This window comes from Otolemur garnettii, unplaced genomic scaffold, assembly GCF_000181295.1.
Source record: "Otolemur garnettii isolate 467f Iridium unplaced genomic scaffold, OtoGar3 scaffold00003, whole genome shotgun sequence".
NCBI lineage: Eukaryota > Metazoa > Chordata > Mammalia > Primates > Galagidae > Otolemur > Otolemur garnettii.
The window spans coordinates 28,122,584-28,136,241 of record NW_003852398.1 but is presented as its reverse complement, the minus strand read 5'-3'; the positions used below and the strand labels follow the sequence as shown (position 1 = coordinate 28,136,241).

The 13,658-nt window shown below is 34.3% G+C and overlaps 1 protein-coding gene across 1 annotated transcript in view; it reads left to right on the top strand.

Annotated features, from left to right (window-relative positions):
• Positions 1-564: 564 nt before the first annotated feature.
• SPINK5 (serine peptidase inhibitor, Kazal type 5) overlaps positions 565-13,658 on the top strand; it is a 70,630-nt gene continuing 57,536 nt past the window's right edge. The window contains exons 1-4 of the mRNA XM_012806882.1: positions 565-619; positions 1,846-1,871; positions 6,201-6,328; positions 8,214-8,286. Of these exons, the coding sequence (XP_012662336.1) occupies positions 565-619; positions 1,846-1,871; positions 6,201-6,328; positions 8,214-8,286 (282 nt within the window). The remainder of the gene's footprint in view (positions 620-1,845; positions 1,872-6,200; positions 6,329-8,213; positions 8,287-13,658) is intronic.

Below are 13,658 nucleotides of genomic sequence, written 5' to 3'. Positions count from 1 at the left end.
CTAGATTATCTCTTAGGGTCATTGTCTTTAAAGTATACACACATCTGTGAATCTGAATTCAGATACATTAGAACGTTTACGGATGGAATCGGCAGGAAGTTTAGGTTTCTCCAGATATGGAAATCTTTAAATCTTTACCTGACTGTCAAGACAGCCAATCTGTCTTCTTTTCCTTTTCTCTTTCCCCTCTGAAGGGAGTCCAGTTAGAAACACATTTCTCTACAAAGTAGTATGTTTGAGGTTGCTGGGGAATTCACTTCTTATATAGGATCATGGAGTATTCAACTTAGAAGAGGGTTCCTGGACTTGATTGCCTTCTGGGGGAGAGATCATCAAAGTACATTACTCCCTTAGAAACAGACATTATCTGTTCAGATCTGCCACTTTGACAGGCTGCTAAAGGATGGAAGTGGTGTGATATATTAAGTGCAGCACCACCTTGACTAACTGGTTTCAGTGGGTGTCACCACATATAAGAGAGCTTCATCTCCAGGAGTTCAGACTCAGAGCACCAGCTGAGCAATGCAACGAGCAGACCTGTAGCCAACTTACATCATCCTCAACATGAAGATAGACACAGTGCCAGTGATTCTGACCTTGGCTCTTTGCCTCATACAAGGTGAGTAATTTGTGTGTAATCCTAGCCTATTGCCACACATCTCAAAGCCCTGGGGAAGGGACTTTTCTCCCCCATTCCCACCAAAAATATGTTTGTATGATCCTAAAATTTCTTGCCAGACACAGAATTTTGAAGATTTATATATGATATACATGGCTTTATAATTATGTTATTTTTAGCTGATTATAAAAAGATCAAGCTACTATCCCCAATAGTTTGAGATAATCTGAGTTTTTTCCATAAGTGATCCTTACATTGTTTATTAGTTCCAAAAAGCTAAGAGATGCTTCTTCATCTTCCTATCACCAAGTATTTCCCCAAGTATATATGAACAGGCATTTAAAACTTATATGTAAATAATATTTATAACACAATTTATGTGTATAAATAAAATATTAAATATACAAATGTAATAATCTTTTCTAATTTTAAAGCAGTAGTGCATTCTAGCCTATTTTACTTTGGGGTTTTCAAATCCTAAATGGATTGAAAATATTTCTCCTAAAGAGTGAGGAACTTTTGTGGGAGCTTGGAGAGAAGTTTTTACTTTTGCTATTTGACTTTGAAGGGAACATACATTGCTTAGACTCATCTTACTCTGAAGCATTAACATTTTTAAAAAGAGTATCTTATACAGACAGTGAGATTATATATAAATAATGCTCACTTTCTTAAAATTACTATGTGGGTACAAAAAATATGTTAATGAGAGAGTATAATAGCCTGTGCTTTTAATTAATTTTATTCTTACCATATCTTTGATTTCTGTAGCTGTAATGAAGAGGCAGAGTTGCCAGATTTTGGAAGATTAAATTTTATGTGTATGTGTTGATGTAAATTTCATGTTAGTTTGCATTTTAAATTACACTGTAATTGGTATAAATTTGGTTATATATATATTATGCTAAAATTTTAAAAGGGAACCTGCCATACTTTACTCTGAATGGAGCTTCTAGAAAGCAACTATTTTGATGAGGTCAGAAAGTACATGATTGTTACTTTCCAACATAGTTGGAACTTGCTGAGTGATTGGATCTTTGTGAATGTCTGTACTGATTTCCTGAGTGCACTGCCCTCATTTTATTTGCCATGGTAAATCTTAATATGCTCAAAAATAATTTGTGGTTTTATAACATACTGTTATTAAAATAATCAAGACACTATATAAAGTGAATTGTTTTTTCTATTAAAATTTTCATAACAATGGTTTCTGCATTTTTGTCCAGATGCTGCCAGTGAGGATAAAGATCAGGTTAGTCCTGCTTTTTCTATTCATTGAAACCATTTCAAGAGGGCTAAAGAAAAATTGTTTGTGACCAACAGATTCTTGTTAATTGTACAAACAATATAGTTACTAATAGCTTTTTTTTAAAGATAGAAACAGGTCTTGATGAATCAAGATATGATTCCCACCCCCCCCCAAACACACACAGATACTCACAGTGTATTAATGATGATGGATGTCTACAAGAAGAAATTTATCCTGTTAAAGGACTGTTTGAAAACTTTGTAAACAAACAAAAAATAAAATAAGTTCAGCCTGTGAACTACTATCATTCTGTTTTGATATCCAAAACAAGCCATGATACATACACCATGTAGGAAGCTAAAAGAAACTTTCTGGTAATCACTACGCCAAAGGGAGCTGCCTATACCTTGCATATAGTTCATCTGATAAATAATCAATGTCTATGATGCCGCATTATGTGTCAGACCCTATTTGAGATGCTGGGAATGTTCCCAAGTAAACAAAATAGATGAAAATCCTGCTGTTCAGAAACGTAGAGTTTCATGGAGAAAAACAGACGAGTTAATAAGTAACTTAGTAAGAAATAGTATTTAGTATTAGGAGACAACTAAAGGAGGGGGTAAAATAGGTATTCCTGGGAATGTAGCTGGTGTTTGTTCTCATTCAGATAGTTAGGGGAGCTCTTTCTGGAGAAACTACTAGAAGAACAATCTGATGGTTACAAGGCAGTGGAGCTCTGAAGATATTTGTAACTTATAGCAGAGTAGGCAGAAACGCTTGTGCTCGCCGAGGCCCTGATGCAGGAGGGTGCTTTAACAGCTCTTACAACAATGTTCTTCAAGGAATAAGAGTCATTTTCTACAGAAGTTAAATTGTTCCATCTATTTGAAAAACAAGTTAAAAGTCCAAATATACAGACACGTGCCCCCCCTTTTATATATATTTATGCATATTTACATACATACTATGCATACCATTTATCCACTTAAGACAAAAATTTCAAATGTTTTAAGTGTTTTGCTAAATATTCAGCAAAATTTGTGATGTCTGTCAAAGGCCGTGAACTGCGTCTTCTTTACACTGCAACTCTTAGAACCACGGTTAAAATACTTTCTTGCTGCATTTTACTGCAATGATTCTATTAAAAAGTAACTTCTTACAGGAATGTTTTGAATAATTTCATCATGGTCTCTATTATTTCATCTACAGTTACTGATTAAGAAGAGGTCCAGAAAGTATAGTAGAGGAAGGGAAGACTAGATTTTTTGGAAACTAGAGAGTATGCCCACATGCATGTTTTAGAGTGGAAAAAAGAAGGATACTATATATACCATTGCACACAAAGCCATCGTTTTTTACAGACAGTGCAAATTTTACACCAACATTTTTTCATACCATCAAATTCGGTTTCACTGAAAAATGTCTTTAAAATAATAAGTTTTTTTTTTTTTTTAAAGGCAAGACCACAAAGATATCATCATTTACTGGGAAACTTTTCTAATCATGGTCTGTGGATACTGTGTCAAAATGAAAACTATAGATGTAGTCTTTCTTATGGTGCCAAAAGTGTTATTTTCCAAGTTTAGTCGGCTGGGTCTTTTCTAGCATCATAAAAACATGTTGAATGTTATAAACATGTTGAAAAGCCACTATTGTAATTGGCAAGGATCTTAACCATATGCTTAGAGTTGTCATCACAGAAGGGTAATTATAAAGCCAAAACCAAATTTGTTAGTGGACTAACACCAAGATAGGGCTATGCCAGATCCTGGTGGATTCCGTCAGATATCTAGGGATGGCCAACAGAAGGCAGGGAACTAGACCACAGCTGGTGAGGGAAACAGAAAGAGCTTGGGTCTAGAGAGGACTTCAGTTTTTCTGAGATTATCTGGAAAAAACAAAAACAATGCAAAAACAACAAAACAAAACAAAAACAAGCCAGAAGCCGAAAGTTACACTACAAGTAAACAGTAGCTGAAAAGTCATTTCCTATCTCAGGATAACTTTTTAGTTACGATATGCTGCTATTTTATAACCCTTTCAATTACGGCAATTGTAAGGATATTCCGCTTTGCCCATAGGAAAACCCAACTCAGGTTTTCAATTTTTATGAGCTTTTCCTGTTTCCCAAGAGAATATGTTGGATATATTCTGATAATATCACGGGATAATATAGAAAGTGTATATCACCATATATACATTCTGTAAGACTTACCTCACAAGGGATATATTTCTATTACAAAGATGCCAAGCTCTTTTCTGGTCCTATTATAAGGTTTTTAGCACTTTGTTGGACTCAGTTATGTGAGGCAAGGTAAACAGGAACCTGCAAAGCTGTCATGAAGTACCATAGAGTCAAAGATCAGATATATATCTCAACATACCCAGTGGTTAATCTGTTACCAGAAATTGCTACTGTGCTACTCTGGAAAAGATCAGTGGGTGGTAATAATAATCTTAGAGATATTTCAGCATGTTACCCTTAGCAAAAATTTCCAGGGCTGGTCTCAGATATTATTTAGCTATTCTTTTTCACCATTAGTTATTTCATAAGTTCTATCAACTCCCTACCATGTTTAAGAGGCTAGTCTAAGTACAACATTATCCATTCTAGCAAGTATATTTCTGCCCTATTTGTTGTGGTATCTAGCAAAGTATAGTCAGCTCATCATAAATGATTGTTGACTGATTGAATGATTATTATAAAGAGATAGAAGGCTAGATAGAATCCTGTAACAAATCTTTCGGAAGAGGTTGTGTTTGTCACAATTGAAGCAAAAGCTTTTTCTTCTTTTAAATTTTCAGATATAAACATCTAGAAACATTTTTTTTTTCAAAATCAAAGCAAAATAAAACAAAAAACTCTTAGATTCAGAAGACTAGATTGAAAGGCCTTGTGAATTTTCTAAGTCTATAGGGACTATTACAATCAGTACCAGTACTTTACTCAGTAGCTCAAATGCACCAATGGTTTTAAGGTTGTAGTAAAGAGTAATATGTATCAGGCTGTCTATAAAATATATTTAATGAGTAAATGAAAAGAAAGTACTTGTACTTGAGAAGATTATTCCACTTTCTTTTTCCTCATCAATTCTATTATTCAAAATGGTTCTCTATCTCCTCCCTAAATGTGATACAATAGCCACCAGTATTAAAAAATAAAAAAAAAAGGCTCAGCATATCCTCAAGGATGTCACATAGAATTGTAAAATAGTAGTTTCAGAAGATGTGCCACAAAAGAAAAAAGAATGAAAAGAGGCTTCAGCAAGTTTTGAGAAAATTGCCCAATACTTTCATAGATTTACAGATTTTGATTCTGACAGTAGGACAAGTGTTGGTGGCATTGGTGGTGATGGTGGTTGGGGTGGGAGTATGGGTACTTTCTAAGAAGAGAATAAAAATTTAAAAACACAGAAAAGCTAGGGCTCTCTGAGAACCTGGGAAGGAGTTGGCTATGGCAGTGAAAAGCCCTGAGCCTTAAGCCTCATTAACTTTAAGGTAAGTCAGCTTGTGCTCATAAAACAAATGAGGTATTGAGGGACCTTAGGTTCTTTTCAAAAAAGAAATTCAGTATAGAAATTTGTTTACCAAATCTATCAAGGATTACTGTTTTTTTCTCTCCCCCTTTAACAACTGTTAACATTTGTAGGAGCTGGAATCTCACAGTACACTTTGTGGAAATTAGGGATAGAGGCACTTTAGGGTTTTCAATGCTCATAGACTTTGTCTCAGTCCTTGGCAACCTTCTAATATTCCTCTCACAGCATTCACGATTGGTTTGCTATGTGCTAGGGATCGTGTATGGCTCATCTTAATATATTCCAATAGTTATAATAACCACCATCATCATAATAATGATAATAAGGAAGGAAGAAGAGGAGGGGTGAATTTACCTTGAATATCTACTGCATGTCAGGCACTCTTAGGTTTTAGATACGTACATTTAATCTTCATAAAATATATGAAATGTATATATTTATATCTCCCATTTTAGATCACATAACTATACCTTTGGAAGTTAACATTCTAAGACAGTTGGAGTCATAAATGGGAACTCTGGAAAAGTGAGCTCAGGTCTTATAGCTCCAAGTTCATTGTTCTTTCCTTTTCCCTAATTATTTCACATGAATCCTTATTAGGTGAGTTTGCCATCTCTCACAGATAAACCAGAGTGATCATTTTTGTTTATTTGTATCAACTGACTGAGTGGCATCTGTACAAGGGAGATAGTGACCATTAAATAATATTGCTCAAGGAAGGTACTCTTTGAAGAAAGTCTTGTTTTAATGATGTTTCAATAAAGACAACATTTACATTTTTCTTTTTCCTCAGGACACATGCAGTGAATTTAGGGCATTGATGAAAAATGGAAATTTATTCTGTCCCCATGATGAAGAATATTTTCAAAGCCCTGAAGAAGTAATGCTCATCAATAAGTGTGCCACTTGCAAATTCATACTGTGAGTGAAGGTTTTCTTTTTTTTTCAAGGATTTTTTTTAATTACCTGTTATTCTCTGAACTAGTAAATATATCCCCTTTCTTTCTTTCAAATGTATTTTTCTAAACCTGAACAATTAAATAAAAATGCTTAGCAGACCACTCTGACACATTCTATCGGATAAAGATAATTGTCACCCATCTGGAAAGGTTTTAATAATCACTCAAATGGGATTCCAAAAGCATTTCAGAGGGCCCAGTGTTAACATCTTATGTAGCACTCTATAATCTTTGAAGGATGTAGTTTCATTTTGAACATCGTGGTTCTGGAGGAAAAAAAAGGATTTAAGAAAAAAAGTCATATTCCTTAGGCCTATTAATACCTAGCTGTGTGGTAGCCTAGGGTCTGAGAAGATCCCTTTGAGAATAATGTTAGACTGTCCTGTGGCAGGTGGCTTGCAAAGAAGTTAAGTAGGATACATCCTGATTCAGTGAGCTGCCAGAGTGTTTAGATATCTAAATCCAGGGTTTATTTTCTGCCAGTCTTTGGAAGATTAAGAGTTGTCTTGGGCCACAGATTAAATACAAAAACACTAATGACAGCAGATGACCTTTAAAAAAGGTCCACACATACTTTTCATGATATTCAATACCACAGATAAGCTAAACAGTCCTCAAATAATCTGTAAGCAGCTGCAAACTGCAGGTTACACACTGCTGTAAGGCCAGATGAATTAAAAGGTAGATTGTGGATTCCAACTCCTTGCAGCTCGGAAAGAATTAGCCTTCTGGAAATTTACCACTATCTACCCAATTCTTCTTAACTTGGGTGTTATTCTTTCTAATGACATCACCAAGGTGGAAAAAAGGTTTTAATTATTAATGGCAAATCCTCAAACCAGATGGTCTTAATTTGTTTATGGAGGGGGGTCATCCTCAATTTCCAACCATCTCATGCTAGCACCAAGCCAATATACTAAGCTTCCTCATTTAAGGTAATTACTGTGCATTATAATTGGCTTTTTAAATACCAGGTTGGTGTATGTCAGGGGATTTACTTTGTCATGTTCAATAATTGGGATAATGAAGTGCTGTCATATATGCTGCTTTTAGGGAAGAGATTGTGGGAAGACGAAAAAAGCAGGATAAGATTTAGTGGAGGACTGAGGCCCAGAGCAGGTTAAATAATTCTTTCTTATTATTCCGAGAGCTGAATGTAAATCAGCAGGCATATTCTGTACTATAAAATTTTCTTCTTGTTACTTAGGATGTCTTGACTGGAGACTGAAACCGTGAATATAATAAACTTCCTAAAAAAATTAAAGCAAAAATAAAATGGCTTAAGACTCAACAGACAGTTTATTACATTGGGGTTACTCATTCAATTATTATTCTTACCGCCTACATAAATTATGTTGAATGAAACTTGGTTTTTTAACCTAGAAAAGAGGAGATTGTGCCAGACATAAAAGTTCCCTTTAAATTGTGGAAGGACTGCCTTGTGGAAACAGGTATCAATTTGTTCTGTGGGCCCCTAGAGGCTGGAATCAGAATTAATACAGGCAGGTTAATGTTGGTTCACTGTGAATATGGTCTTTCAAAAATTACATTCAAACAATGGAGCTGATGGCTTTTAGAACTGGCCACCATCTGGCTGTTGGAAGTATTCTAGAGAGGTTGTCTATTACACTGTTAAAGTTTCTTGCTTGTCATAATACCATATTTGAGATATTTTTCAGATGTGAGGAGAGATTTGTAGTACTTTGCCTGTTTCTGAATACACCACCACTTTTGACACAGTAGATTGGGCTGAGGAGAACAGTCAAAATTAAGTATATTATGACAACTGTTATTCCTAAAAGTTGGGAAAACAATTTTAAGCTATGCTATTCCTGTTTCTCTTCCAGGGAAGAAGAAGCAAAATTCCAGAGAAGGGCCAGGGATTTACCAATAGCCACAGAGGACACTCCCCCAGCAAAGGTGAGACTGTATAGAGTCAACCTGTGTGCTATGTGTGCTTTCAAGATGACGTTGACTCTGTTTAGAGGTACCTGTTTATTTCCTAATTACTAGGTCATACCTGTTGTGTAGCTAACTACTTAAAAGGGAGGGAACATGGCTTAGTTCAGGGGTGGGCTAAAATATCTGGTACATCTTGTCCATAGGCCCAGCCCTTGACCCGGCTCTTAGAAAACATTCTGGGCACTGACAGATGCTCAGAGGTGGAGTGAGCCTGGGTGATGCTTGCCCTTCCTGGTCATTTCTCATTCTTCCTGTTCTGTCCTAGCTGCAAGGAAAGCCTTCCTGGGGCTGAATAATTAAGTTCAAATTTCAGAATTCTTATTTATTATCTATGTAACTTGGGAAATTTACATATTTCTGAGTCTCAGTTTATTTGTCTGTGAAGTGGGTTGTACTCCAAATGAGAAACTGTAAACAACCAGCCTTGGTGTTTAACTTGTTTTAGCAGGTGTTTAACTTGTTCTATTTCATTTTCTTTTTCCTTTTTGCTTCTTACTGTCTAGCTCTTTCACTACTGGAGGTTTTCCTAATTCACCTAGAGTTACTTATTTATACCTGTTACAGATTTGGACTCAAGCTAATATTTTGTTTGAGAAAAATGTTCTGAGATTAAAAAACAATAAAACATTAAGAAGTAAAAGAAAAAAAAAGAAACAGTACACATTTAATCCCTTGCGTAACCATTCCATTTTTATTTTATTTGTACAAAATTTTTTACTGATACAAAAATATAAAAATACAGAAATAAAGGTCTTAGGCCCAGATTGGTGAAATATCTTGTCTGTATTGTCTCACAGTTAGGCTAGGGACAAAGCTGGGACTGTCATCACCTATTCTGAAAACTACTCACACTACTCCTGATCTTCTATGCCCCTTATCTAATTTCTTTTTTTCTCTTCCTCATCTGCTGGTTCCAACACATAATTAAAATAATCAGTCAGGGTAGGCACACCCTAATTACTTATAACCTCCACAGTCTAACCAAACTACTATCCTTCTTGGCCGTGTTACTTAGGAATGTCTGAGAACCTCGGCCTCCACAGTGAAGATAAGTGACTGAATTCTTTGCCTGGAATCAAGCAGTCTCACTTTTAATACAATAATGCAATCACTGATTAGTGATTTCAAATCCTTTATTTGTAAAGGGATTTGAAAAGGCAACTACTTTCATTCTCTATACAATCTATGGAATTCAGAAAGGTTTAGTTGCAACTTTTAAATCTATCTGTATTTGTCACATTCAGAGAGAGGCTCACTCTGGAAGATCCACTTTCCTTTTTCTCCTCTGTCTCCTTCAAAAAAAAAAGATATATCAATGATGTTTAAAAATATAAAACACAAGGAAATGACAAACCAAAAAAAATACATGTATAGACAAATGAACATGCACCGTTCTTAACAAAATTATTATTTTTATTTACGAGACAGAGTCTCACTTTGTCATCCTCGGCAGAGTGCTGTGGTGTCTTAGCTCACAGCAACCTCAAACTCTTGGGCTCAATCAAGCCATTCTTTTGCCTCACCCTCCCAAGTACCTGGGAGGATAGGCGCCTGCACAATGCCTGGCTAGTTTTAGAGATGGGGTCTCGCTCTATCTCAGGCTGGTGTCAAATTCCTGAGCTCAGATCTGCCCTCCTTGGCCTCCCAGACTGCTAGGATTACAGGCATGAGCCATCACACCCTGCCTCAAACATGTTATTTTTAAACTGTTCTTGGTTAGATATTTCCATACATAGTCACAAATTTATTGAATTACAATTAAATAAATGTTTTTAAAAATAAAATTACAGAACATTGAGACATTATACCTTTCTGTTAATATTTTACTTCTAGATGAAATGCTTGCAATTATATAGTTTATTGTCTAGATTACTTATGTATAAATTGATGTAGTTAATATTTAGTTGTGTGTCTTTCAAGTAATTTCTGGCTAGATTTTTACTTGTCTGTGTTTAAATGGTTCATGCAATTATACTATGTTTTTGTTGTCATTGTTCCTTCACTATAAAAAAGAAAAATTACCCACCTTTTCTTCTTAGGTTCCTCCCATCAAAAATCAAACATGCTACTCACTCTGAGAATAAAGTGTACGAGAATTTTCCTCCTACAGACATTCTCAATCTCTCTCTCTCCATCAATTTCTTCCTCATTAGTATGTCATCTTTTCACCTCACAACTCACTCTAGTATTCACTTCCTCAACAATCTTGTTGCTGCTGCCTCCAAAATACAACCCCAACTTGACTGTTCTCCATTTCCATATCTACCATCCAGTTCAGTCATCCATAATTTCTGATTTCTAATATCTTTGGTCCATGTGGAGACATTTACTTTTCAATGAGTTGATTCACTTAATGTTTGAAATGATTAAAGTTGCCAATTCTATAGGATATTAAGTTCATATGTGCAGATGTGTGTTTCTGAGTTTTCTGTTCTTGCCAAATTGGTTCATTGCTTTAATAATTAGTATAACAAGTTCCCTTTCTTAGTTCATATTATTAAAAGTTGCCTTACCTATGCATAGATATTTCTACATACTAGAAATAAAAAGTTACTCAGTTCATAAAAAAATCCAGCTTGAATTTGGAAACCCAATGTGATTAGGTTTACAAAGAATTTAAAAATTATTTGGGGAAAATTGACATTTTATAGAAATATCTTGACCAACCTGAAGCTCAAAGTGTAACTTATCGATGTAATTTCTGTATGCTATATGTAATTTTAAAAGTATTCTTCATAGAGAGATTCTTATAATATTTAATACCTAGAAAATGTCTTATTTTATTGCGATTTTGAATGTATTTATTTTTATAGTATTAGGAGTTAAGGTTGGTGATGGATCAGACAAATTTTTGATGTTTTCTATTAATTTTGGTAATTTATTAATTCTATTCTTTTTGTTGATAATGTGACCTACATACTACAGGAGTTTCATAATTTACCCTTCGATCTTAGCACTCTTTTATTTCTCTTTCTTTCCTTATATAAAGGGCAAAAATCCAGACTTCAGTAGTTAAACAGTAGTGATAATAATGAACATCAACCTTCCCCCCTCACCCCTGTATTAAAGGGAATACATATAAAGTTTCTCCATTAAATATGTTTACCATAGGAGTTTTTATCTATAAAGTTTAGTTAGTTTGGAAAATCCTTTCTATTCTTAGTCTACTGAATCTGTGCTATCATTAACTGCCTTCTCTGCAACTGTTAAAATAATTTAATTTCTTCCTCTTTTAGTCTATCAATATATTTCTGTATATATTTTCTAATGTTAAACTATTATTGTTTTCAATAAGTTTCATCATACTTAATCATAATATATTTTTAATATACTTTTGAATCTAGATAGTAACATTTTATTATTTTACTAAGAAAGTTTGCAATTATGTCCATGAGTAAAGTAAGTCTACATTTTTTCTCTTTTTAATTGTTCTTATCTGATTTTGGAATCTATTTGAAGTTCCCAGAAGAGTAGCACTTCAGGCTATGGCTAAATGAGGTCAGCAAATCTTCTCCCCCAAAAGCAACTATAAAGCCAGACAAATTGACCAAAACAAACATTTTAGCACTCTGAAAATTGACCTAAACCCTACGCTAAGCTGAGAAACAATTATGCCTGAAAAATTGTTGAACTTTGGGTAGAAAAATGGGAGTCTGCGATATTCCTACTTAGGGATACTCTGATCTTACCCCAGATTGGTTGGTATAGGATTCTAAACAGAGCAGGCTACTGCCACTGGTGAAGGGGCTTATCTAATTTGAATAATGGGCAGAAGTGTTTTTGTTATAAGGGAGGATCTTTACTGAGAGTAAGAAGATGGCCTGTAGTCATAGTTGAGGAAAGTATATTTCTATTTTTGGTTAAGTCTTCACACATGGGTAGAGGAGAACAAAGAGAGGCCAAGAGAGTCGCACACCCCTGAAACCATAAAGCTGTGAATATGCATCAGAAAACACAAAATACCCCAGTGGGAAGCAAACGCTGGGGTCCATGTTAAAGTGTCTGGAACTTTGCATGCCATCCCTATACAAAATGCCCATCTTCAGAGGATGAATGTCTATTAACTTAAAGTATTTGAGCACAAATTGTGTCAAATCATTAGCAGCTGGCCAGAAAGCTACAAATATTTAGGGGAAAAACATCTAAGAAGATAGGCTTAAAAAATAAAAACTATAAATATTTTCCTAATGGACACCTTAGCAGTCATAAATTATGGGAGAGCAAGATTTCAAAGATTTAGTATAAGAACAAAACAAATAAATGAAAAAGCTAAAAGCAAAAATGAAATAAAAATAACCTTTAGGAGTAAAATTATAGTCCTGAGCCCATATAATATTTTATCCAATATGTCCAGTTTTCAGTAAAAATTAGCAAATATGCCACGTAATAATGTATGATACAGACTGAAGACAAAAGAAAGTCAATGAAATTTGTCTTTCAATGTCTATAGATGTTAGATTTGGCAAATACTTGGAACACCTGTTAAAAATGTGTTCAGAATACTTTAAAAAATGTTTAATTACTAGAAAGCATGATAACAATAAACAGAAACTTTTAATGAAAAGATATAAATTATATAAAAAAAGGAAAATTCTGGAGGTGAAAAGCACATAACTGAAATGAAAATGTTTAACAGAGAGGCTCAAAGGCAGATTTGTGATTGCATTTAAAAAAAAAAAGAATTAGCAAACCCAAAGAAATATTAATAAAAGCTAACGATGGAAGTAAACAGAGAACCAATATTGAAGACAAATGAACAAATTTTTGAAAGATTTTTTTGAACAAGTAAGCCAACATATGTTGAATGGGAATACCAGAAATATAGAAGAAAGAAAAGTGAATAGAAGGAACAAGAGCCTATAATGTCCTAAATTTGATGAAAAAAACTAATCTTAACATTAAATAAACTCAACAAACCCCAAATAGGATACATACAGAGAGATCCACACTAGAACAATTAATATTAAAATGTTGAAATCAAAACACAATGAGAAAATTTTAGAAGCTACAAGAGAAAAATGACACATCCTCCATATAGGCTACAATTAAAGGCTGGCTGCTCATCTAAATTAATGAAGGCCAGAAGACAATGGAATGAGTCAAAGTGAATACTCAAGTGCTGGAAGAAAAAAAAGATTAGCCAATATTTTAACCTGATCTTAGCCAAAAGGCTGAGGAACAATAAGATTAGCTAATATTCTGTGTCCTGTAGAACTATCCTACAAAAATTCAAGCAAAGTAATGATATTCTAACATCAATGTAATTTGGGAGACTTTATTGATAACAGAAATATCTCATAAATAATAATAATAAAATAAATTCCTTAGAT